This window comes from Salvia miltiorrhiza, chromosome 4 (assembly GCF_028751815.1).
Source record: "Salvia miltiorrhiza cultivar Shanhuang (shh) chromosome 4, IMPLAD_Smil_shh, whole genome shotgun sequence".
NCBI lineage: Eukaryota > Viridiplantae > Streptophyta > Magnoliopsida > Lamiales > Lamiaceae > Salvia > Salvia miltiorrhiza.
Window position 1 is genome coordinate 34375399 of NC_080390.1, and position 23869 is coordinate 34399267.

General features: G+C 34.3%; 3 protein-coding genes across 4 annotated transcripts; 2 read left to right on the forward strand and 1 right to left on the reverse strand.

Moving 5' to 3' along the window:
* Window positions 1-2030: 2030 nt before the first annotated feature.
* LOC131021294 (WRKY transcription factor 72B) lies at window positions 2031-6096 on the forward strand. The gene is made up of 6 exons (XM_057950421.1): window positions 2031-2301; window positions 2409-2492; window positions 3095-3175; window positions 4068-4601; window positions 4675-4788; window positions 4883-6096. The coding sequence occupies exons 1-6, from the start codon at window positions 2188-2190 to the stop codon at window positions 5819-5821; spliced, it is 1866 nt and encodes a 621-aa protein (XP_057806404.1). The 5' UTR covers window positions 2031-2187; the 3' UTR covers window positions 5822-6096.
* A 9305-nt stretch (window positions 6097-15401) lies between these two features.
* On the forward strand, window positions 15402-18439 carry LOC131021296 (ubiquitin-conjugating enzyme E2 2-like). 2 transcript variants are annotated; one of them, XM_057950423.1, is made up of 6 exons: window positions 15402-15555; window positions 16322-16455; window positions 16582-16607; window positions 16717-16806; window positions 16890-16978; window positions 18034-18439. In XM_057950423.1, exons 2-6 carry the CDS (start codon window positions 16331-16333, stop codon window positions 18160-18162), a joined length of 459 nt encoding a protein of 152 aa, XP_057806406.1. In that variant the 5' UTR covers window positions 15402-15555; window positions 16322-16330; the 3' UTR covers window positions 18163-18439. The 2 variants fall into 2 exon arrangements, with proteins under 2 accessions (XP_057806406.1, XP_057806407.1); XM_057950424.1 differs by lacking the exon at window positions 15402-15555 and adding an exon at window positions 15781-15860.
* Window positions 18440-18769: 330 nt separating this feature from the next.
* On the reverse strand, window positions 18770-21017 carry LOC131021295 (uncharacterized). Its single transcript, XM_057950422.1, has 6 exons — window positions 20813-21017; window positions 20623-20731; window positions 19930-20287; window positions 19288-19765; window positions 19145-19203; window positions 18770-19063 (listed from the first exon to the last, which is right to left on the reverse strand). The coding sequence occupies exons 1-6, from the start codon at window positions 20850-20852 to the stop codon at window positions 19019-19021; spliced, it is 1089 nt and encodes a 362-aa protein (XP_057806405.1). The 5' UTR covers window positions 20853-21017; the 3' UTR covers window positions 18770-19018.
* Window positions 21018-23869: the final 2852 nt, after the last annotated feature.

Here is a 23869-nt window from a genome sequence, read left to right on the forward strand (position 1 = left end):
TCCGCTCGTCAAAATCAACTGAGGTGGGACAACTTTGACCGGTTGCCCGTCTGACCGTGTGACTTTTGCAATTTACCATAATTTCGGCCAATCAACAATGGCATATATACCTGAAAAGGATTATAGTACTAATTTTATATGAATTTGATGAAATATCTATAGTTGAATACTATGTCATAGTACTTTGAAATCGCCCCATCTAAATATTAACTTATATAATTATATTATTATCCTATAACGACTCAATTAACTATAAACAACTAATTAATTAATATGGATTGGATTCTATATATGCGATAGAATAAGCATTTATAGATATGTTGCAGTTAGACGATGGAGCGCAATTCAATTGACAAAACGTTTATCTTTTAATTAAAAGGTCGGGGTTCGAATGATCATATATGGAGAAATAGTGAATTTCATTATTAATCATTTTTTAAATAAAAGAGAAAAAAAAAAAACATGTTATGCGGAATCAAGCCAAAAAAATTGAACTAGGGAGGAGGGTAGTAGGGGCAATTATATAAACTTTTTAAAAATTTATTATTAGAGTCAGCTCTCAAAACAAAATATTGCAATAGTCAACTTATATATATATATATATATATATATATATATATATAGGGGGCCGCTCTAATGAGACCCCCTAATTTTAGTGAGATCTAGGGCACGATCTGGTACGTTTATTTTATCAATCATATGGCTGATATTGTATCTGGAGGGTGATTTTTTTTCGCAGGGTTCGAATCCTGGAGGAAGCAGAATATTTTAAATTTTGTTATTCATCAGTATATACTGCATTGTTCATCAGTATATACAGCTCTGTTCATCAGTATACATGTCTTATTCATTACGAATTTTTTTAATTTTATTTTTCATCAGTATATACATCTTGTTCATTAGATATACGTTTTGTTCATTAGTATTATATGTCTTATTCATTGTACTCATGTTACACGAAAAATAGGGGGTCTCACTGGAGCGCGCCCCTATATATATATATTACTTAAGTAATTAATGAAAATTAAAATGCTATAAACACACATATATACATACACCATTCAAATGATGATCTTTATTAGTTTTTCTGATTATACATAATGATATTATTTTGACAATAACTTTGGTGCGGTTGCCGCATGTATGCGGCAGCTACACCCATGGAATAGCCGTAGAGGAGCACCAAGAATTAAAGATAACAAAAATGAGGTAAAATGGTATGTACCCTTTTGAGAGGAGAAAGATAAATTATACTCTCTATTGTAATATATATATATATATTCTTACCATTTTACCCCGTTTGCATGCGGTCAGTTTTAGTAAATGCACGCTTAATTACACACAACCTAAGATGTATGATGTAGCGTGTAAGTGTGTATAGTTTCCATTTCGTGTAAAAATAAACAAGAGTTGAAGATATATGCATGCATTCTGGTTGCGACAAAAGCAACAAGAGAGTTTGGGGAAGATGATGAAGCAGATGGGGCATGAGTTGGAGAAGATGATGGGGAGGGGAATGCTTTGTTTGTAACAGTGGATACTTTGTATGTATTTTATAAAGATGAGTATAATTTGTTTTTGCTATATCAAAATTGGGTATTTTTTAGCATTGACTCTAGTCATCCTGTTTTACTTATTCACATCCACAGAGCTTCTTATCATGAATTAAGGATAAAACAGTATTTTAAGTAAAAGATAATCTTCGTGATTACTTTTTATGTTTACAATAGCAAAATGAATATTTTGATATAATAACTCTACATTAATATGTGTGTATATTATAAGCCTACATGGCGAGGCGCGACTTATACGGCCAACTAATTAAAAGCCCTCTCTATCTAGTTATAGATATATGTGTATGTATCTACATATCGCCTCAAAGACTTAAACGTTGAAGTTGAATTCTTCAAGTTCTGTTTTCTTTTGTATTTATGAGCATGACAGTAACGTATTTGTTTAATAGGAAGATATATATCATATTATTTTATAGGTATAAGTAGAGTGCAATTGGGCCATTGACATTTTGTTAGTGTGCTGGATGAAGCCATTTATTTTGAATTAGTTTAAGCAAGTCAAATACTGCTGCATCACTTTATAAACAAGAAGACTATTGCTGTTTCAGATCACACAAAGAGAGGAGAAAAGAAAATATCAAACCAGAGAGAGAGAGAGAGAGAGAGAGCTATTATGGATATTTCCTTGCACAAATCTGTTCTTGAAGAAGCGGTCAAGGAGGAGGGCAAACCTTCTGAATCTAACGGTGACGAAGAAAGTTGCGTCGACGACATCGTTCTTCATCAGGTAATAGTTTTACGTCAAGTTAATCTGAAAATTATACTTCATTAATCTATTTTTTGTCTATTATGATTAAGATTATTTTTGTAATTGAATATTGTTGCATTTCTCAGTTTGGTGCTGGAAAAAGAGCCCAAGATAATGATGGGATGAAGTCACCATCTCCTAATAAGAAGAATTCGAATTGCAGCAACCAGGTCTGAATTAATCATTAGTGAAACTCATATTTTTATTTGTAAGATGAATATCAATATGTTATGAATATTAATTAATGCGTTTTTGTACTTTCCTTCTGATCTTTCATGCAACTATGAAACATATATCAGAAAAAAGTTTCATTATTTTCACTGTAAAATTCATATATAAAACGGAAATAAGTTGAGAGTCTCCAAAAAAATCTGAAACATGTGGTGAGCGATGGCGTTTCAAACTTCAAAGTCGTCGGGGGCGAACCTCTGTATATATATATATATATAAATAAATAAATAAATATCAGCAGCCCATCGAAACTATTGACCATGAAATAAGCTAATTAAGACAGATGCAAGTTGTTGATTTTTTTAGAGCAGGGACAAAAATTAATTCAAGTTGGCTCTCTTAGTTAGACCACAGTAGTTAGATAATAATAGGTTTAATTTGACGTTATTTATTAATTTGTATTTAATTATTCGGTTAAGTTAAATATGATTTCGTTTCTTACAATCAAAGAATTTATCTTTATTGAAATCTCACATTTGGTGAAAATGATTTTTAGGTAATGTGTGAGCTTGATTATCATCTAACAGAAATTTTTTGACAGGGGTTGGCCATAACAAACATGGAAAGTCGACCATCACCTGAGTCTGAATCCAGATCATCTTCATCTGCCAAAAAGGATCAGGTGATTAATTAATTTCACTCTCTACAATTACAAATTAAATCTGAATTAATAAGTTAATTAAGTTTACTTCCTTGCATGAGCTAGTTGTGGATTAATTAAGAAAAAAACAATTATTTAATAGGAGTAGTATATACTAGAAGGGATTAATCCTTCGATCTAATAAGTACTCCATCCGTCCTACGAATCTTGACACGTATTTCTTTTTGGGCCATCCCACGAATCTTGACACATTTTCAAATAAGATAATAATTAATTATTACATTTTCTCTCATACTTTATCACTTTTATACTCTCTCCGTCCCAAATGAAATGTCTTGTTTCTATTCAGCACGGTTATTTAGGAAAATGTTAATTATATTATTAAGTGGTGTGGTGGTGAGTTGAAAAGATGACGTGGATCCCAAAAATTGTACTTTTTGAAGATAATTTTTTTTCATAAAATGAAACAAGACATTTCAAATGGAACAACCCAAAAAGAAAAACAATACATTTCATTTGGGACAGATGGAGTACTTTATTACCTATACTGGCTATACACTTAAAATACTAATCTATAATTCTTTAATTCTCGTGCTGAAATCAAACGTGTCAAGATTCGTGGGACGGTAGGAGTAGTTTGGCATGCTATATCAATATTATTATTCCAATAAGTGTTTAGATAATTATATGGTGAAGTAAAAACATGAACAATTATTTAGAATAAATGAATAATTAAGGATTTACTGTAATACTTAAAAACTAATAGAGAAACTAGTACAACTACTGCAAATGTATATGAATGCAATTAAAGTTTCACTCTGTGCGTTTTATTTCATTTGATAACAAATTTAGTGAAGAAGATGTATTGAGTAATTTACTAACTATTTTAATTAATATATGTGTATGGTTGCAGTTGGATGATCAACTTGGATCAACCAAAGCAGAAATGGATGAAGTAATGGAAGAAAATCAACGGCTTAAGATGTATTTAGATGGAATTCTCAAGGATTATAGAACCCTACAAATGCAATACAGAGATGTGATGCAGCAAGAGGCAACAACAAAATTGTCTCCTCATCATCATGATCTCATGGAAGCAGCAGCTGATGATGGACTTATTGATCTCAGCTTAGCAATGAGCTCCATCGACAAAAAACGTAAAACCCCAAAGATGAATGATGATATTGAAATACTAGATGATAATAAACAAGGATTATCTCTAGGACTTGATTGCAAATTCGACTTGCCTGAAAAGTCTCCGATCAAACCTTCCCCGACTCTGACCCCCGAAAATAGCATAGAAGAAGTGAAGGAAGAAGCCGGAGAGACGTGGCCGCCTAAAGGCGTCAAGAATGCGAGAGATGCTGGAGGAGAAGATGAGATTTCACAACAAAACCCTACTAAACGAGCTAGGGTTTCTGTGAGAGTTAGATGTGACACACCAACGGTAAAATTATTAGATTTACTTTTTTGTAAATATGGATATATGGGGCATGAAATTAAATGATTTTTGGTTTCAGATGAATGATGGCTGTCAATGGAGGAAGTACGGGCAAAAGATTTCCAAGGGGAATCCATGCCCCCGTGCATACTATCGTTGCACGGTGGCACCATCCTGCCCTGTTAGGAAACAGGTACATTTTGATCTTAATAATATATAAAATGACGTATCAACTCAATGTAATAGTATTATGAGATTAAATATTCTATTTTATTTTAAATATGAAGGTACAAAGATGTGCGGAGGATATGACGATCTTGATCACGACATACGAAGGCACGCACAACCATCCGCTTCCAATGTCGGCCACCGCCATGGCTTCCACCACTTCCGCCGCAGCCTCAATGCTCATGTCTGGTTCCTCAACCTCGGGAACCGGGCCGAGCACCCCCTCCACCACCACCACTGCCTCGAACCTCCACGGCCTAAACTTCTACCTCTCCGACAATTCAAGAACGACAAAACCGACCTTCTACCTCCCAAATCCCTCAATCTCATCCTCCCCTTCATACCCAACCATCACTCTCGACCTCACCTCGTCCTCATCCTCGTCCTCGTCCCATCTAAACCGCCTCGGCAGTGGCGGCGGCTTCGCTCCAAGATACTCGACCACAAACCTAAACTTCAGCTCTCTAGAATCCAACCCTCTCCCAAATTCTTACAACAACGCTATGCTTACTTATGGCCAACAATCCTTCAACAGAAACCAAAATGCAGCTAATTCTCTAAGCTTCGGATCACAACCCTACGAAACCCTATACCAATCCTACTTGCAGAAAAGCATATCAAACCCTAACCCTAATCAACAGCATTTAGGGGCAGACACCATTGCAGCTGCAACAAAAGCAATAACATCGGACCCTAGCTTTCAAACTGTCCTAGCCGCCGCTCTAACCTCCATCATCGGCGGCTCAGGTGGAACCGCAGCCGCCAACAACCACAACGCTGCTGAGAAATCGAGCGGCGGTGATGCTTTCCCGATTCTATCTAGCTTCCCGCCAACTTCAAATGCGACCAAATGCGCACCGAGTTTCATGAACAAGTCTTCGTCCTCGTCGAGCTCTCAACAGCCTGGTTTGTCGACGCTTCTTTCGCCTCCGTTTCCATTTTCGAGCTCGAATAAGAGCAAGTCTAACTCACCGGCTGACAACAGGGATCACGTATAGTTTTATTTGATTTCGTCTTTTTTTTTCTTCAGTTTTTAGATGATATATTTCTGTTCATTTTGGCTGGCGGGGTTTCCTCATAATGCAAATTGTGCATGGATTATTAGTGTTTTTTTTTCTTCTCCATTTTTTTTTTAATTGAATGATGTAAGATGAAGAAAATTGTGGATATAGATGGTGACTGCTAGCTGGTGAAAGATACAGTTTAAAACTATTACCAGCTTCATCTTTTCTTCTGACTTTTTTCTTTTTAATAAAAAAAGGTCTTGTGCGTATTGTGAACTCTGTTATATAAATTTGAATATTTGTAGCTATTTTTTTTTTTTTTTTTTTATCATAACCTCTATTTTTTTGATACATTTTCTGTGAATATTGAATACATATATATCAGTAACAGAGATGGGTATTTCTTGGGGTGTAATCGAATCGAGTCAAACCAAATAGTGGTGTGCTTAACGGTTTCCGACCGTTGTCTATTAGCGATTTTTTTTGTAGTGATTTAATTTGTTTAGTATCGAATATCGAAGTATGATTAATTTTAAATTTATTTTTACTATTATTTTGTTAGAATCTAATTAATGTTAATTTGATTAATTTTAATTAATTTATAATATGTGAAGTATGATTAATTTTAATTAGTTAGATTAATTTGTTAGATTAATTTTAAATTTGTTTTTACTATTATTTTGTTAATTAGAATCTAATTAATAATTGTTGGAGTTTGATTAATTTTAAATTAAAGTTTGATTAATTATAAAGCATGATTAATTTTAAGTATGAATTTGTTAGAGATTTATTTATGTTAGATAATTTTGTTAAATGAAGTATGATTAATTGAATTTTAAGTATGCTAGTATGTGTTTATCATGAAACAATATGATATTATATATTGTGTGATGGATTTAATCAATTTCTTAAGGATCTTCTCTATTTGGGATAGAAATTGATTATTTCTTAAGGATCTTCTCCCAACAAATGATTGTTTTAAATTTAATTACTTTGTTTTTTATTGCTTTATATGTATTGTATTATTGTTTCGACATTGGGGGGCCGGGTAGACCTAGTATAGACTTAGTAAATTAGGACCACTATGGTCACTATAACTGCTGGTAGAGTCGAACACTTGGTAGTTAGGATAGTGGGGTTATGCTGTCGAAATTTCGTTTGATTCAAGTAATTTATGATGTTTTATTTATTTTTTTCAATTAGAATTTACAAGAATGAGTGATAATAGTCTGTGGATGTATGCGAGATACAATGATCGCTCTGCATTTGAAACGGGACTTGAGAGTTTCCTTGATTATGCGATAAATCAAACGGCGTACACAGATGGAGTAGGTAACATTTGGCGCCTGTGTAAGAAGTGTAACAATGAAGCTTTTTTATATGTACCTACAGTTAGAGAACATGTTACTAGGTCGTCCACAATTACACAACCTGAGTTTATCACGGGGAAGCACCGATGTATATGCCGACAGAACATGCTGAACCTAGTAATTACCAAGTAATGGATGAGGATGATGGGTCATGCAATAACTACGAAAGGATGGTGCATGATCATGCTGGACCTAGTAATTACAAAGATCTTTCAAATCATGCTGGATATCATCTCGACATATTCTAAGGTTATGAATATATGATATTGTATATTGAAGTAGACTTTAAATGAATTAATAGGTACTATATATATCAATATATAATACGAGTGTTCTGTACTGGTGATCATTCGAAAGGAACTTCAAAGTTAAGTGTGCTTGATTTAGAGCACAACTAAGATGGGTGACCGACTGGAAAGTTCGTCTAACTTATGCAATACGGTATAAATACGGAATTAAATAAATAAATAAATTTCAAAAAAAATACAGGCAGCAGATTTCCGCCGGTAATTACCGACGGCGGAGTGCCGTTGGTAATGGTCACAATCTCCGACGAAAAAAACCGCTGCCGTCCGGTGAAGATTACCGGCAGCAAACACGCCGTCGGTAATTATAGGCGGCAGGGTGCCGCCGGTAATCCTCAGGCAGTTCTCCGCCGTTCACCGACGAATTCTAACAGCAGCGGCGCCGCCGGTAATCGTGTTACCGACGAGGAATCTACCGGCTGCGTGACGACGTCAATAATGCATTTTCCGGCGGCCGCCTCGAAATTACCGACGGCAAACGCTGGCGGTAATCAATTATTTTTTTGTAGTGATTTTCATACTCATCAGTCCATCGATTCGTGTCATAGGGGAAATGGGGCACAAGTTTTAAGAAAAAGTGTATTGTTTATTTGTTTAGTGGAGAAGGGGATCCACAATTAGTAAAGGTCAATACATTAATTAGTGAATTAGGACACGAATTGGTGCATGGACCAAAATGGCAAATTAAGACACGAATTGGTGGACGAAGAGAGTATATTGTTAGTTATCGTCATCAAGGACACCACACATAAATGACAAGATCGATGAAATGTATTTATCCTCTATAGATTTAAGTTGTTTTAATGGTGCAAAATATTTATTTAGCTAGAATAATGAATTTGTTCATAAATATTATTCTCTACGTCTCATTGATAATGGTTCATTTTCCTTTTTCGTCTGTCTCGTTGATAATGGCCTATTCCAGAAAAGGAAATCACCTTCTCTCACAAATAGGGATGGCAATCGGGTACGACGGGTACGGATAGTGACTATCCTTACCCATACCCACGAACTAAATGGATAGTGGTTGCTACCCACGAAACTATCCATGGATATCAAATGATATCCAAACCCGCTACCCGCGGATACCCGCTACCCATCGGGTATCCGCGAAACCCGCTATCCGACGGGTATCCGTCACCCACTATCCGACGGATACCCGCTATCCGCCGGATACCCACGAAATAGAATTTAAATATAATAGAAAAAAAAAATCAACACAAATAGCATAGTTCAAATCCACAAAGAACAATGTTTAAATTCAAATTTACAAAGAACAATGTTCAAATTCATCAACTAAAATATAAAATCCAACAAAGAACAATGTCTATAATTGCTTGACAGTAGAAATAGAACCCTCTTCATTGAACTCTTCTTCTTCATCTTCAAGACAAGTCCAAAAGCTTCCATTCTTTCATTTAGCTCAGTATTAGACTTTGGGCCTTATTGTTTGGGCCTATTTTAAAATATAAAATACTAGCCCATAATCTCAAAATATGTATTTAAAGCCCATATTTTATAGAATTTTTTGTGGATATTTGACGGGTAATTGACGGATAATTGGCGGGTATTTTTCGCGGGTAAACGGGTTTCGCGGGTATGGATAGTAAGTATCCAAACCCATACCCACGAACTAAATGGATAGTGAATTGTACCCACGAAACTATCCGTGGATATCAAATGGTATCCAAACCCACCCTAATGGGTTCGGGTTTTCGCGGATATCCACTACCCGCGGGTAGATTGCCATCCCTACTCACAAAAAGTTGTGGGTTCCACCACTTTTTATCATTTTTATCCTTTAATCACTCTTCTTTTTAATAATCGTGTCGAACAGTAATGAGTCATTGTCAATGGGACAGATGAAGTATTTTAATCAACTGTAATTGATTTTAACTATTTCGGACGGAATTGCCCACTTTTCTATCTTGTACGTACAAAAAACATTCGTTATCTCTTTTTTCTTTGTTCTCAGTTCTCACTCTCTTTCTTAATCCATGATTTTCCCAACTCGCAACCGCAGTGAATCCATCAATATCCTCTTGCCAATGAATCCTTAATTGTCTCTCGCGCTGCCAAGCTACTCTCTCCCAGACGAGCCTCTTCACCGATTTTCTTTTTTTGAATTCGGTGAAATATGAGTTCAAGAGGAGTTTCAGATCTACGAGATTATGAGATGCCAAATATAAGAAAATATGGAACGAAATAGTATGAATTTGTTCCATCCATACCAACATATGTCGTGTCAGCCGGAAAAACGGATGATCCAAATCTATCAATTAGCACCATTCATTCTTAGAACAATAGAGATCCGTCTTATATATGCTCGACACATTAGTATGAAATTTGTCATTTTGTACCATTCATACCAAGTGTACCAAATTTTGTACAAATTGATATATGGAATTTGTTGCCGTGCTCTCAGGGGATAAACTATTTTTTTATGTTATTCTATCAAAGTCACACGTCGACCCTGTACCAGTGGATAATCACTTGCGAGATTTTATTTTGTGTTTTTTTTTTTTTAGAAATGTGCTTGCATTTGCAGTTGGATTTTGTTGTATAATGAAGAAGATGAATGAAATGTTGTTTGGAATTTGTGTTATTTTTCAAATTAATGTTATTCTGTGTTATTTCAATAATCTGTCGCACAAGCATAAGAGACTAATAGTTCGAATATTTCATTTCATACCATTCGTCTCAAGGTCAAGGTTTGTTCTTGACAAGTGTTGGAACGGAGGGTATGAAATGGCATATTCGAACCATTTATCCCAATTCCATACTTCGTACCATTCATCCAACATTTGTCAGAATCAATCTAGCACTTGAGATTGGGATGAAATGTACTAATTTGGGATAGCGCAGCATCGTCTTTCGGCTTGTTGTAGTCGTTTTCCACGATCTCTCAAACATAGTGGGCTCTCAATAGCGCGTTGATTTTGATACTCTGATTAATTGTCGAAGTTGGTCTTGTTGGCCATGAGAACGACTGTAAATTAATAATAACATTAAATTAATTAATATTAAAATTACATGCGGCAAGGCCGCCGTTAATTAGCGGCGGCGATCACGTCGCTGGTAAATCAACCGGTAAAATGCAAAAATCGGCGCCGATAAATTCCGCCGGTATTTCCGCATTTTTTTGTAGTGCTTATGGCTCTGATATCACTTTATTGATACCACTTTATTGAAAATTTAAGAACGAAAATGTGGTGTGAATTAATTTGGAGGTAATGGAGGAATATTTTGTTTGCAGAGTGTGTATTTGTGTGTGGACGTGTCACGTATAGTATAGGAAGAGTTAGAGCTTTTGATCGCACAAAATTTTCTTAATGAATCTCTTCTCCGATCTCTTCTAGTTTGGGTTAATCAGAAAACTTTATTATTTCAAAGTTATAGAACACATATATACATATGTATGATCTTTAGCCAACTTCATGCTTCTATTTCAAAGTTCTTCTACTAATTAAATTCAACTCCCACCTCACTCGTTTTAAATTATTCTAGATTTTTCTATAAATTTTGACATTAATCAAGTTTACTTTTTTAATAATTCATTCTCAACTACTCTAAATTTTTATGCCAATTTTTCATAAATCAAGTTTAATTATTTTTCTAACAAACTGCGTTCATCTATAAAATCCTCGTATATTAATCACCAACCCCAATGGAAGAAAAATGAAATGTAACCATATTAAGTTAAGTACAAGACTAACTCAAATTAATGAGCTATATATATGTACTCCATACATGTTCACTTGAGTTATTAAAGATAAAAACATTAATTGTCGGAGTGGATAAGACTTCATCCTTTCTTTGAAAGGGCAAGGGTTCGAATCCTAATGCCTACAATATATTAAATTTGAATTTTTATCTACTTGATACAACCAGGGAGCTTAGCTCACCTGGCCACCGGGTGAGTGATGAGACCCGGGTTCGATCCCCTTTGGGAGCGAATTTGGTGTTTGGAGAGATAAGGTGGGCTTGGTGAATTCTTGGAGTGTTTGGTGATCTAATTGACTAATTGTTAACATGTTCACTTGAGTTATTATATTGCATCTGAAGCTCGAGCTCATTTAGATTGCTATGAAATTCTTGGTATCCTTAATTAAATAATTAATTGAAGTATATCTATATATACACGCTATAAGTAGGGTGTGGTTATAGTGAGAACCACACTTATCGTGAGAACATAAGAACCATGAGAACATAAGAACCATTAAAATCAATGCATCTACTACATAAATTAATGCATTCGCTATTAAATTTAATGCATCCGAAAATAATAAATTTTTTGCTCCCTTCAGGATTCGAACCCAGGATCTGCATTCATCCACCAAGATGATGCATCCACCGTAGATCTTGATGATCGAATGGTTTAAAATGGTTCTCTGTTCTAATTTTATTTAGTGGTTCTTATTTGAACCTCTCCCCTATAAGTATCTTCAACTTTAGCTTCGTACGTTGGAATTAGATTCACAACGAATATATAACCGACACACAATTAGCAATTATTCAAGTAGATATTTTGTCTTCTTTAACTAAAACGTGATTTAACAATTAACTAATTAAATGATTCTTTAAACACAAGGGGTAGTGTGTTTTCATAGCAAATCACTTCTAAAAGGTTAATTTATAGCTTGAACTTTCAAACAAATTTTAATTTATAGTTTTAATTTGATTTTTAAAAAATTATTTAATTATAATCACAGTTACACTAAAATTATATTAATAGTCTATTCTTTATCTTAATTACAGTTAAAATAAGACTCTATCCGTCCCACGAATCTTGAGTCACTTCTTTTCGGCACAGGAATTAAGGAGTTGGAGATTAGTGTTTTAAATGTGTAGGTAATAAAGTAGAAAAATACACAATTAATTAAGATAAGTTTAATTAAAATCTCTTATTTTTTCCCTAATAATTCTTACTATATATAGAGATTACTTAAGATTCATGGGACGGCCGGAAAAGGAAATTGACTTAAGATTCGTGAGGCGGAGGGAGTAATTAATTGCCATGAAACTAAAGCCTAATATATTTTACACGAAAAGATATTTCAAACTATAGATAGCACATCGCCATCGGACCACCGATGTAGTCAAAATCTTAATGCAGTGATGCCAACTTTTAGACGCGAATTCGACTACACCGGTGGTCCGATAAGTAGGGCTGTAAACGAGTCAACTCACGAGTAGCTTGACTCGTTTACAGCCCTACTTATCGGACCATCGGTGTAGTTGAAATCGCGCCTAAAATTTAATGCAATGATGCCAACTTTTAGACGCGGATTCGACTACACCGGTGGTCCAATAAGTAGGGTTGTAAACGAGTCAAGCTACTCGTGAGCTATTCGACGTTCGATTCGATAAAAGCTCGATCGGTAATTTAATGAGCAGCTCGTTTAGTTAAACGAGTCAAGCTTGAGCATGACGATACTCGGCTCATTAGCTCGTGAAACAAGCTCGTTAAGTGATTTATCTTAAAAACATAAGATTATTAATTAAATATCTTATATTTGATACTATAATTAGTAATATTTGAATTAAGTATCTAATTAACATCATTTATTTACAAGAAAATAGTAAATATATTACATTGTTGTGAATAAAATAACTTATGTATTAGGAAAATAACTAAAATTTTAAATAAAAATTTAAATTTAAAAAGCTCGACTAGGCTCGGCACTATATTCGACTCGATTAAAGCTCGGTCGATAATTAAACGAGCAGCTCGATTAGCTAAACGAATCAAGCTTGAGAAAGACATTATTCGACTCGACTCAGCTCGATTACACCCCTACCGATAACGAAGGGCTACCTATCGTTGAAAATCTCCTTTAATGTAGAATACATTAGAATTTGATTTCGTAGCAATTGATCATCGTTTCATATGTAATTTCGATAAAGAAGAGCTATTTTCATAATTTTGATGTGATTTTGGCTATAATTTAATAATTTCTCAAAGTTCAACCTATATAAAAAATAAGTTAAAGTTTAAACTATAAATTAAAATTCGTTGGAAGTTAAGGCTATGAACTACTCCCTCCGTCTCAATTCAATATGTCATGTTTCTTTATTTGAATGTCCCAATTTAATAGGATATCTTTTAAAATGGAAAATCATAGTATATAGCAAACACTCTCACACAACTCATTATTTACACCAAACTAGTACACACCCATTCGTGCGATGCACGACGGATATCGAAATCAAAAGATACATTTAAATAAATAAATATAAACAATAAAAAAATGAAATATAAACAAATACACAACATATGTTTTAAAAATATAATATAATAATTCAGATTAGTTACACAATAAAATTTTGAATTTAAAAATATAAATTTTCAATCTATACAAAGTGTAATGATAGTTATAATTATTAAATAAATTTAAAAATTATTCGATAATGAAAATTTGCATTGTGCATATTATTATATAGTATTATTCATCATAATAAATATTTTCATTCACAGACATAAATAAAAAGTTGTAATTTTTCAATGAAGAGACAGAAAATAAAATATTTTATACTTTTCATAATTTATTCATTTTAAATTCATTTTTTATGATTTTATACTATATTAAATTTAAGATACATATGATTATTTTTTCATGAATCAAATTTGATGACGTTTAGAAAAAAATAAAATAGAATAACATAAAAAAAAGTGAAAAATTTGGTGGAAGAAGAGAGAAAAAAAAAGAAAGAAAGGGAAAACATAGAGGGAAAAAACTCATATTTTATATACTATATAGATTGTCAATTCTCAATCTAATATTAAATTTAATTAAGACATAATAATAACAAATATGTTAATATAAAGAAATATAAAAATTCATACAAAAATTTAATAAATCTAAATCATATTTGAAATTCTTTTTTTAAGATTTAATAAATTAATTAATTAACTATCCATAAATTTATGTTAATATAAATTTCAATTTTTAATTTTTATTTTTAAGCTTTTTTTTAATATTTTTATTTTTAAGCTAAAGAGTTCTAAAATGAACATTAAATTTTTATAACAAAAAAATAGAAATAGAAAATATAAAAATGATGTCTAAAATAAATAAAATAAAATAAAATAAATATTAAAAATGGAATAAAATAGAAAAAAAAACAGATAAGAAAGAACGTGACATTCAAAGAAAGGAGGGAGGAGAGATGAGAGAGAAAAAAAAATAATTTTGTGACTTTAAATGTTAATAACTTATTTATTTTAAATTTATTTTTTTATAATTTTACATCAAATTAAAGATCTTATCATCATCTTTAATTTAACATCCATATGGAATGTTTTTTTATAAATAAAAGTTGATGATTCTTAAAAAAGAATCAAAACAAAAAATGAAAAGTGAAGAGAGAAATTTTTGTAGAAAAAAGTTTACGGATAAATTTATGGGAGAGAGAATATAATTTTTTTTTTTATGGGAGAGAGAAAATTTGGCAGTAGAATTTTACCCTTAAACTGTTCTTTTATATTATATATAGATGTCATTATGTCCTCCCAAATTTATCACTTCTTTTACTTGAAAAATAATATCTTTATTTATGTCTCTTACTTTGTTTACAATTTTTAATTTAATAAAAATTATTTATTTTTTTTATTTTATTATAAATTATTTATTTTTTAATATTCGTGTCTATGTCTTGTGGCTTATTGATTTGGAAGGGAATTGGCAAGGAGGGAGTATAATTAACCTCATTTGAAACTCAATTATAGATTGAATGATGATGGACCGAATTCAAACCAAGTAGTATTCCAAAGCTAAATATCGCAATTTGATTTTTTTTTTCTCTCTCAAATTATATTTAAGTTTTGGGATGAGAAAGTAAAGTGGAAAAAGTATTAAAATAATATTTTCCAACATAATATACGTACATATATATTCCATAAGGATAAAAAACTAAAATAACGCCAAGAGTACGCATACCGCATACACATGCATATATATTAGTAATTTAATGGAATTTTCTCTCTCCTCTTCACTTCACAGTTTCTTTTCCACCTCTTCTGCGAGAGGACTCCTTTGAAGTTCTATCATAGGTAAATTTGGGAAATAATCTGTTTATTGTTTTGGTTAGATATGGCTGATTTATGAGTAGACTTGCTTGAATGAATAGATTGATTACTTTCTTAGGAAGGAGATTATTAAGTATGCGGATTAGGGCTTTCTTATGTTGGTTTTGTATTACTTCTGATTAATTGAGGATCGGTTTTGGAGTAATTTCAATACTAATTTTAGCTAGTTGTTTGTTTTCTTCCAGAATAAGAAGCGATCCCTTGGAATTTATAGCTATTTAAAGACTGGAACTGGGCAGCTCACCTTGAAAACTCTAACTATAGTTTTTGTAATACCTTGAATTGTTACTTCTATGTAGAATTGGATATTTGAAAATGGAAATTTATTGTTTAATATGCTGAGCTGAACTGCTTGATTGCAGTTCTAGCTGAACTATGTGGAATTGTTAATACTAAGTAGAAATGGGTATTTGGGGGAATGAGAATTTTTTATTAAACATGCTGACCTGAACTGCTTGATTGCATTTCTGTATAGCTGATACATAGAATTGTTAATTCTCTGTAGAATTGGGTATTTGGAGATTGAGAATTTTTTGTTAAACATGCTAAGCTGAACTGTTTGTTTGCAAATCAAGTTCGTTTTGAAGTTGAGATCCAAGTACTGGAGTGAGAGATGAAATCTTTTGCTATGTTGGTCACTTGAAATCTTTTGTTGTCTCGGTCACTTTTAAGAAATTAGCTTGTGTTGGTAATTGAGCTAATTAATAAGGTTTACTGTTATGATTATTAGGTATTTGAGATGTCAACTGCAGCCAGGAAGAGACTGATGAGGGACTTCAAGGGGTTGCAGCAGGACCCACCTGCGGGCATCAGTGGCGCTCCACAAGAGAATAATATTATGCTCTGGAACGCGGTTATATTTGGGTGTGTACATTGTGTTCTATTAACATTGAGCAGGCTGATTTTCTAATTTATTGGCACATATGTTTGTTTGTTTAACTATATCATAATATGTTGATTTCTGTATACCTTTTCGCATGTGGATTGCAGTCCAGATGACACGCCTTGGGATGGAGGTGAGTCAATCTAGTGCTTGTGCTTTCATATACAGACTAGCAGTTTATTCGTGTTCATGACTCTGGACGTACGACTTAAACTTGAAGGCATGTGCTTTGAATGTGACAGGTACGTTTAGAATGACTCTTCAGTTCATAGAAGAATATCCAAACAAGCCACCAACTGTTCGGTTTGTTTCTCGAATGTTCCATCCAAATAGTAAGACAATGGTTGATAATTCGAATTTGTTGGTTTTGTTTGCTTATTCTAGCTCAGTGTTTCAGATTTAACATTTTAATCAGTTTATGCGGATGGAAGTATATGTTTGGACATCCTGCAAAATCAGTGGAGTCCTATTTATGATGTTGCTGCTATACTTACATCTATCCAGGTAAAATGCTATCTTTTGAATTTGAACAACTAATTTGATTCGCTGAATTTTTGAGGTGCTATATAAAATAACGAACATGAATTTTTAGATTTACATTATGTATTGCTTAAATTGCTGCTTATTCCTTTAAGGATAAATGGTTCCTTGCTATAATTTGCCTTCTTGACTTTTTTTCTCTTTCTACATATCCTCTCTGTGTTGTGGGCTTCTTGTCTGCTTCTTAGACTTTAAACATTTTCATCAGTTGAAATATTAAAGTTGGAAAGTTCTGGAGAAACCCATAGGGGAACCCATTTCATTTTGTTTTAACTTTAGATCATAGCAATTCCACTATCATATTTGAAAGAGACTCATTACTCTAAATCTGAACTGATGCATTTAAATTTCTGAGGGATTTTTTTCAATTGTTATGTTATGTTTCCAGCAAGTTATGATTCTCTAATAGTGGAGATCTGGCCTTATTTAGTACTTGTAAAATCATTGTAGTGGGTCGTATTGGTTCTCTTGCAGTGCGCATTCCTATTTGCAACTCTGATGCATCATTTGCATTAACACATTTTTATTTGTTAGAACTGGTAATACTTTACTTCAGAGTGCCGTCTTCTGGGAATGATATCATATATTGAATAGCTGTTTGATTTTGGTTATTTAGAATTAACTTATTGATGACTGACTGATAAAATTAATTAATTAAAGTAAAGATCTTTGTAGCAAGCTTTTAGAATTCGTGCTGCTGTATGAGATGTCACTCAGTCACCTTATTCCAGTTTGCCTGTAATCTGAGGTGTCCAAGCTTAATATGTATTCTGTTTGCAGACTATTAGTCTATTACTCACTATCAAATATAGGATTTATCCTTTGAACTCTGTTATTTCATCGTGCGTGTTTGTGCATGCGTGCAGTAAATCACTTGGTTATGGAAATATGGATCTGGCTTGTGTTTAAATCTCCGTGAATAAGAGCATTACATTTGACAATCTTGTTAAAGGCATTGATCATGAAATCTTTGATTGTGACCTCTATGAAGTTTTTAACAAGAAGTGTATCTGTTACAGTCGTTGTTGTCTGACCCAAATCCAAATTCTCCTGCGAACTCTGAAGCTGCTCGGATGTTCAATGAGAATAAGAGAGAATATAATCGCAGGGTTAGGGAAATTGTGGAGCAAAGCTGGACTGCTGACTGATACATGCAATTGAGTCCTAGCCCTACTCGAATCTGCTCCCCTGTGGCGACGAATTGCTGCGCCGCTAATGTTGGATTCTGTCACTTATGCTTCGGTCCTACTCTATGAAGCTGTTAGATGATCCATTATGCTGTCAGACTGTTGCTTGGTGACTTGTATATTACTATGATTTACGGATTGATTTGTTTTGAAATTTGAAGCTGGAAATGATGTTTACTCAGCACGAACATGAATGTGTATGTTGTGGCTTATAAAATTTGGGCCTGTTTGGCTAAAACTGCTCTAATCTTTATTAAGCCTTTTTTTCCGATATCAATCACATCCATTTTAATTTATAATTATTTCAGAATTAATTCTCAGTATGTGCTATGAATTTATAATCCATTGTAGTATATAATTAACCTCTTTAATATCGTTCTATTGATTCATTTCTAGTTGGATCTTGGAATAATTCATGGTCAATTCAAACTGTATTTTTTGAAACAATTCTACATGTTTAAAAAAAACAGTTATAAAGAATATTTGTATGTTTTAGTTGCGAATAAAATTAATAATTCAGTAAGTCTGCACACATCAATATTTCAGACTACCAATGACGTAATATCGATTGAAAAAAAATATATATATATCCAAGTTCTATTTATGTAAATGACATTACGAGAAGTAGAAAGTCAGGCAAAAATCACAACCAATCCAGAGCAGCAAGGTACAAAAAATTACAAATTTCACACCACACCAGATCTTAATAAATGCCCACCATACCAATTCTGTAGCGCTATACAATTAGGAAAAGAAAACTTCTAAATTTGAAAATCCAAACCAAATACTCAGTCATTGCAAAGCAATAGTATATTCTCTACACTTCTGCTGAAGCCAGCTCCTCCTTTATCTGTGATGCAGCCTAGAAAGTAGAAAACATTGCAACTTTTTATTTCACAGTTCAAAACTTTGCTTTATTTATTTGGTAAGGGTAATAACTCACCACGTTCTCTTTGTCTTCTTGAACAGCTTCCTCTGGCTGAGAGTTTACTGGCTCCACAACTGCAATGAAATAGCCAAATTGTGAGCATAATTACAAAGGATTATTAAGATTATAATACTATCTAGAAATATGGCCATCACCACCTTGTGCAGGCTTCTTCTTCCCCTGCTTCTTCACCTTGTCATCAGCTTTTGCAGTTTCTTGCTTCGTCGGTTTCGAAGGTTTCCTTTGAATGCTACGTCCCCTGACTTCAGAAGCAGGCTTCGAGCTTGTAGGAATCTTGGACACTGATCTTCTGGTCTTCTTCACAGTCTCATCCTTTTGAGTAACTTCAATATTGGATTGCTTGACTTGCTCAATCTCATCAGAAGCTATATCCAGTGACTTTGGCTTCTTCACCTTCTCAGCATCCGTAATAGAAGATGAGGAGCTAAGAGCATCATCTTCGAACGACTGATTAGCCTCTGCAGGTGCTTCAGAGCCGGCTAGAGATGCATCCGAGGGCTCATAGTTTTCAGAAATCTTGTAGCCCTCAAATAGTTCTTTGACAGATTCTCTGAGTCCCAAGAGTTCATGATTGCGCACATATGACTTCAGCTCATCACTCATCTTCTGTATAGGCTGCACACACATATACACACATCTAATCATTAGTAAGCATATATAATGTGCAACATCAATAATCCGATCTGCCTCCCAACTTTAGGGCATTGCCACGAAGTCAAATACAAAACATTTAGCATTCCAAATAGGAATCCATACTACTTAGTGATAAGGGTTTATACCTCACATCCAGCCTCCAAAGCAAGCTTGAAGAAGCCAAGAGAGATGGAGTGCTTGCCAGCAGTTTCAGAGTGTTTAATATGAGTCAGCCAGTAAGATGCTGATGCTAGCATGTTAAATTTCTTCCTATTGGAAGATTTTGAAACATCGGACAGAGGCGTGTCGCTCTTTCCTTGGTTGACAGCAGACCTCTTTGATCTAGCCTCAGAAATGGGTGTGATATTTCCAAAAGACTTGGAAGCAGGGCTGGCGTTGGACTTGGAAGGAACAGAGAGGCGTCTAGGAGGCTTGGCAGACTTCTCCTTGCCGGAGAGATCGAGAACACTCACACTCTTAGTCACACTTGAGGCAACCCTTCCCCTGAAAATTGACAGGCACAACATATAAAATACGCAAATTAAGCACCAGAATTCATAGATATGAACAACAGTAGCAAACAGAGAGTGAGAGAATTTTGGATTGTTAACAATAACCTATGCAGATATTATATCTGAATCCTCCATTCTGTTGTTTTCAATGCAAACTACTGAATTCGTCTTATGTAGGTTAAATTCTCGTAATATGTGACAATAAAACACCAGACAATTAAATTATGCTGAATTTTTTTGATGAGCACATAATAAAACGTACTGATACTGACGAGAATTTCCAGACTAAGTTACATCTAATTATAAAGTTAATTCAACAAAACACACCTTTTAATGGAGGAGTGGGAGTTTGTGGAGTCGGCAAGCGGCGGTTTCTCCTCCTTGGATCTCGTAGCAGATCGGAGCGGATATCGGAGAAGCCTCGAGGCCGATTTTCCTGCTCTCGAAATAAAGAGCAAAATTAAAAGAAAAATCTCAGGAAAAAAAAAAATCATTTATGAAAGGGGGAAAAGCAAACCTTGGTCTTTGGCAGCAGGATCCTCAATGACAGCAGACATTTCTTCTGAGTAAAAGTGATGAAGAGAGAGAGAAACGCGGAAGTTGTGTGAAATTGACGAAGATTAAGATGGAGAAATAGAAGAAATGAGAGGTTACTTTGTATTTATATACTGGAGGAAAGAGTGTGTGAGCGGGAAGGAGCCTCGAATTTAAAAGGAAAAAATTAAATAAATGAGAGAGAAAAAGCAAATCATGAGAGGAACGAACGGCTTCTGGAGGGCCCATGCATTTTTGAATTTCAAATTTCGAATAATGATTTTTTGTCAAAATATTTATTCTAAAGTCTAAACAACAGAAGATTTTGTGTGTTTTTGTTGAGGGTATAATAGGAGATTTTGTTGGCAATGGCCAACTAATTCCTACTGTAATTGGACTTATCCAAAAAGGAATGAGAGTTAAAAAGAAAAGAGGTGGTTTTGCATATTCCTGTAATTGAATCGAGTCCAACGGAATAATAATATGCTTAAATTTAATTTATTTAATATCAAATTAAATTTTAAATTTTAAATTTTATTATTAAATATTTTGAGGTTTACAAACTTAATTGAGCATACGAACTTATAAAATTTATATTTATATTTAAAATATTAATTATTTTCTTTTAAAAATAAATTGTTTCATTCAAAATAATAAATACATTAATTATTTTTTATAACAAATAGAATAAATTAGGGATTTAATAAAAATATTATTAATTTTAGTATACAAATATAAGTTATACCTACTAATGATTTATATTTTTTAAGTTGAAATACTTAACGAACTTGGTCATGAGCTATTTTTGAAGTTGAATCATTTAATGAACTTGTTTATGAGCTAACGAGTTAAGTACTATCAAGCTCAAATTTGATTTGTTTATTTATCAAATTTTCTAAAAAAAAACTTGAATAAGCTTTTTTTTTAGCAGAGCTCCGAATAATTTGCGAGCGACTTGATTTGTTTACGGCCCTAATTTTGCATGAAATCAGTCACATACATGAGATCGGGAGACGCGGGTTAGGCGCGGGCTTATTAATGATTTTCTTAAAAAAAAGAAAAAAGAACTGCTTAAATTGACATTTGATGTCTAAATCCCTTGTTAAAGAAGCTAAAGTCTTAGAGCATCGGCAACGCCTTACTCGAGTGCCTACTCGAGTAAGGCGTTGCCTTCGAGTAGGTGCGTTGCGGGGGGGCGGTACTCGAGCAATACTCGAGTCTTCGAGTATGCTCGAAGGGGGGGAGATGGAAGGCGCGTGCAATGCACGCGCCCTCGATATTTGTGCTTTGACCGACCGTTTCTAATTTTTTTTTCCTTCTTCTCCTCTTTAAAAAACCCCATCTTCTCCATTTTTCTTCACACCTCTTCTTCTCCAATTTTCTTCTCCTCCATTTCTCTTCAAGAATTTTCTTCCTTCATGGATCCACACAACCCTTTCTACGATCCAAATTGGTGCCCCGATCTCTCCTCCGATTACCATCCCGATATGGGAGGAATCAACTTGGAGGAGACCCCGCCCGAGGAGGAACCGGTCAGTGCACAGCAGAGTGCCTCCCAACCAAAGAAGGGCGGCCGGAGGAAGGAAATGGCCACCAAAATCAAGCACGACAAGGAAGGAAGTATCCGTCATACTTACCTTCCCGAGCATACGGATCTCATCGTCCAAATTTGGGCGGAGGAGACCAACGACGCCATCCGTGGGACGGATTAGAAGGAGGAGGCGTATTGGGGCCGGATCCGCGCACGTGTGAACCCCATCCTTGGCGTCGACCTTAAGATCCGGCAACTTCAAGGCCACTGGGCCCGAGTAGCAGTGGATGTGCGTCTCTGGGAAGCTATTTGGGTGGAGACGCGCAACAATTGGCCCTCTGGTCATTCGGATGATATGCTTCGTGACAAGGCCCAAATCCTCTTCAAGGCTCGAAGCCCACAGAAGGCCGCATTCAATTTTTGGAACCCGTGGAAAGTTCTCCGGAACAATCCCAAGTTCAAGTCGATGTACCTCCTTGGAGACGTGCATGCCTCCAAGAGGACAAAGACTACGGAAGAGGGCGGCTTCACCACTTCGGCGTCGGGCGAGGAGATCTCTTCTTCCCAGCCCATTGGCAACAAGGCGGCGAAGGCGGCGGCGAAAGGGAAATGGAAGGCATCAGCGTCGCATACGAGCTCGGATCCTCCACCGGAAATAGTGGAGAGGTTGGACAGGTCCGACCAGCAGATGAGGGCATTCACCGCCCAGTACCAGCGGAGGAACGATATCAAGGAAAGGGAGCTCGATATGCAGCTCCTGAACGCGGATACGACGCACATGATGGACGCACAAGGGGCATTGCACGCGTCCATGGTCGCCGACGTGCTCAGGCGTCGTGGTCTAGACTAGGATTTTAATTATGTAATTTTAATGATGGTTTTTTATGATGTTTTAGGTGTTTTTAATTTTTATGTAATTTTTTTTAAGTTTTAGGTGTTTTAAAATTTTATGTTTAATGACGTATTTAACTATTAGAAAAATATGTTATTTAAATTATGCAATTAAATTTAAATGAAAAACATAAAAATTTATCAAGTATGCTATCAAGTAACCCCAATGCAGCACTACCTACTCAATAACGCAACCACTATCAAGTAGGCTATCAAGTAACCCCATTGCGGATGCTCTTAATCACTATACCAAATACTCCATTTGTCCCATATAAATTGATCAATATTTTTTTTGGGTCGTCCCAATTAAGTTGATCAATTTCCTTATATGAAATAAATATAAGCAAGAGACATCTAATCACTTATTCACTTTATCACCAAACACATTTAAAACATTAGTTTCTTAAATCTCATGCCAAAAATAAATTGATCAACTTAGTTGGGACAGAGAAGTAATTTTTATTGACTTTTGTTATAAACTTTATTATATGAAAAGTCACATTTCTAAATAAAGTTTTATTTGCTTTCAAAAAAGTTTTATTTAATTTTATGAAAAAAAAAAGTATTTACATTCAAGCAAAAGTTTCATTTATTCTTAAGAATAAGTCTTATTTCATT

Excerpts from the sequence above, each read along its gene's own strand:
- LOC131021294 (XM_057950421.1), top strand. The coding sequence starts at position 2,188 with ATGGATATTTCCTTGCACAAATCTGTTCTTGAAGAAGCGGTCAAGGAG. Across the intron at positions 2,302-2,408 it reads ACGACATCGTTCTTCATCAG|TTTGGTGCTGGAAAAAGAGC; the intron begins GTAATAGTTTTA and ends TGCATTTCTCAG. Across the intron at positions 2,493-3,094 it reads ATTCGAATTGCAGCAACCAG|GGGTTGGCCATAACAAACAT; the intron begins GTCTGAATTAAT and ends ATTTTTTGACAG.
- LOC131021295 (XM_057950422.1), bottom strand. The coding sequence starts at position 20,852 with ATGTCTGCTGTCATTGAGGATCCTGCTGCCAAAGACCAAG. Across the intron at positions 19,766-19,929 it reads CTTTGGAGGCTGGATGTGAG|CCTATACAGAAGATGAGTGA; the intron begins GTATAAACCCTT and ends ATGTGTGTGCAG. Across the intron at positions 19,064-19,144 it reads AAGAAGACAAAGAGAACGTG|GCTGCATCACAGATAAAGGA; the intron begins GTGAGTTATTAC and ends TCTACTTTCTAG.
- LOC131021296 (XM_057950423.1), top strand. The coding sequence starts at position 16,331 with ATGTCAACTGCAGCCAGGAAGAGACTGATGAGGGACTTCAAGGGGTTG. Across the intron at positions 16,456-16,581 it reads TGGAACGCGGTTATATTTGG|TCCAGATGACACGCCTTGGG; the intron begins GTGTGTACATTG and ends TGTGGATTGCAG. Across the intron at positions 16,979-18,033 it reads CTATACTTACATCTATCCAG|TCGTTGTTGTCTGACCCAAA; the intron begins GTAAAATGCTAT and ends TATCTGTTACAG.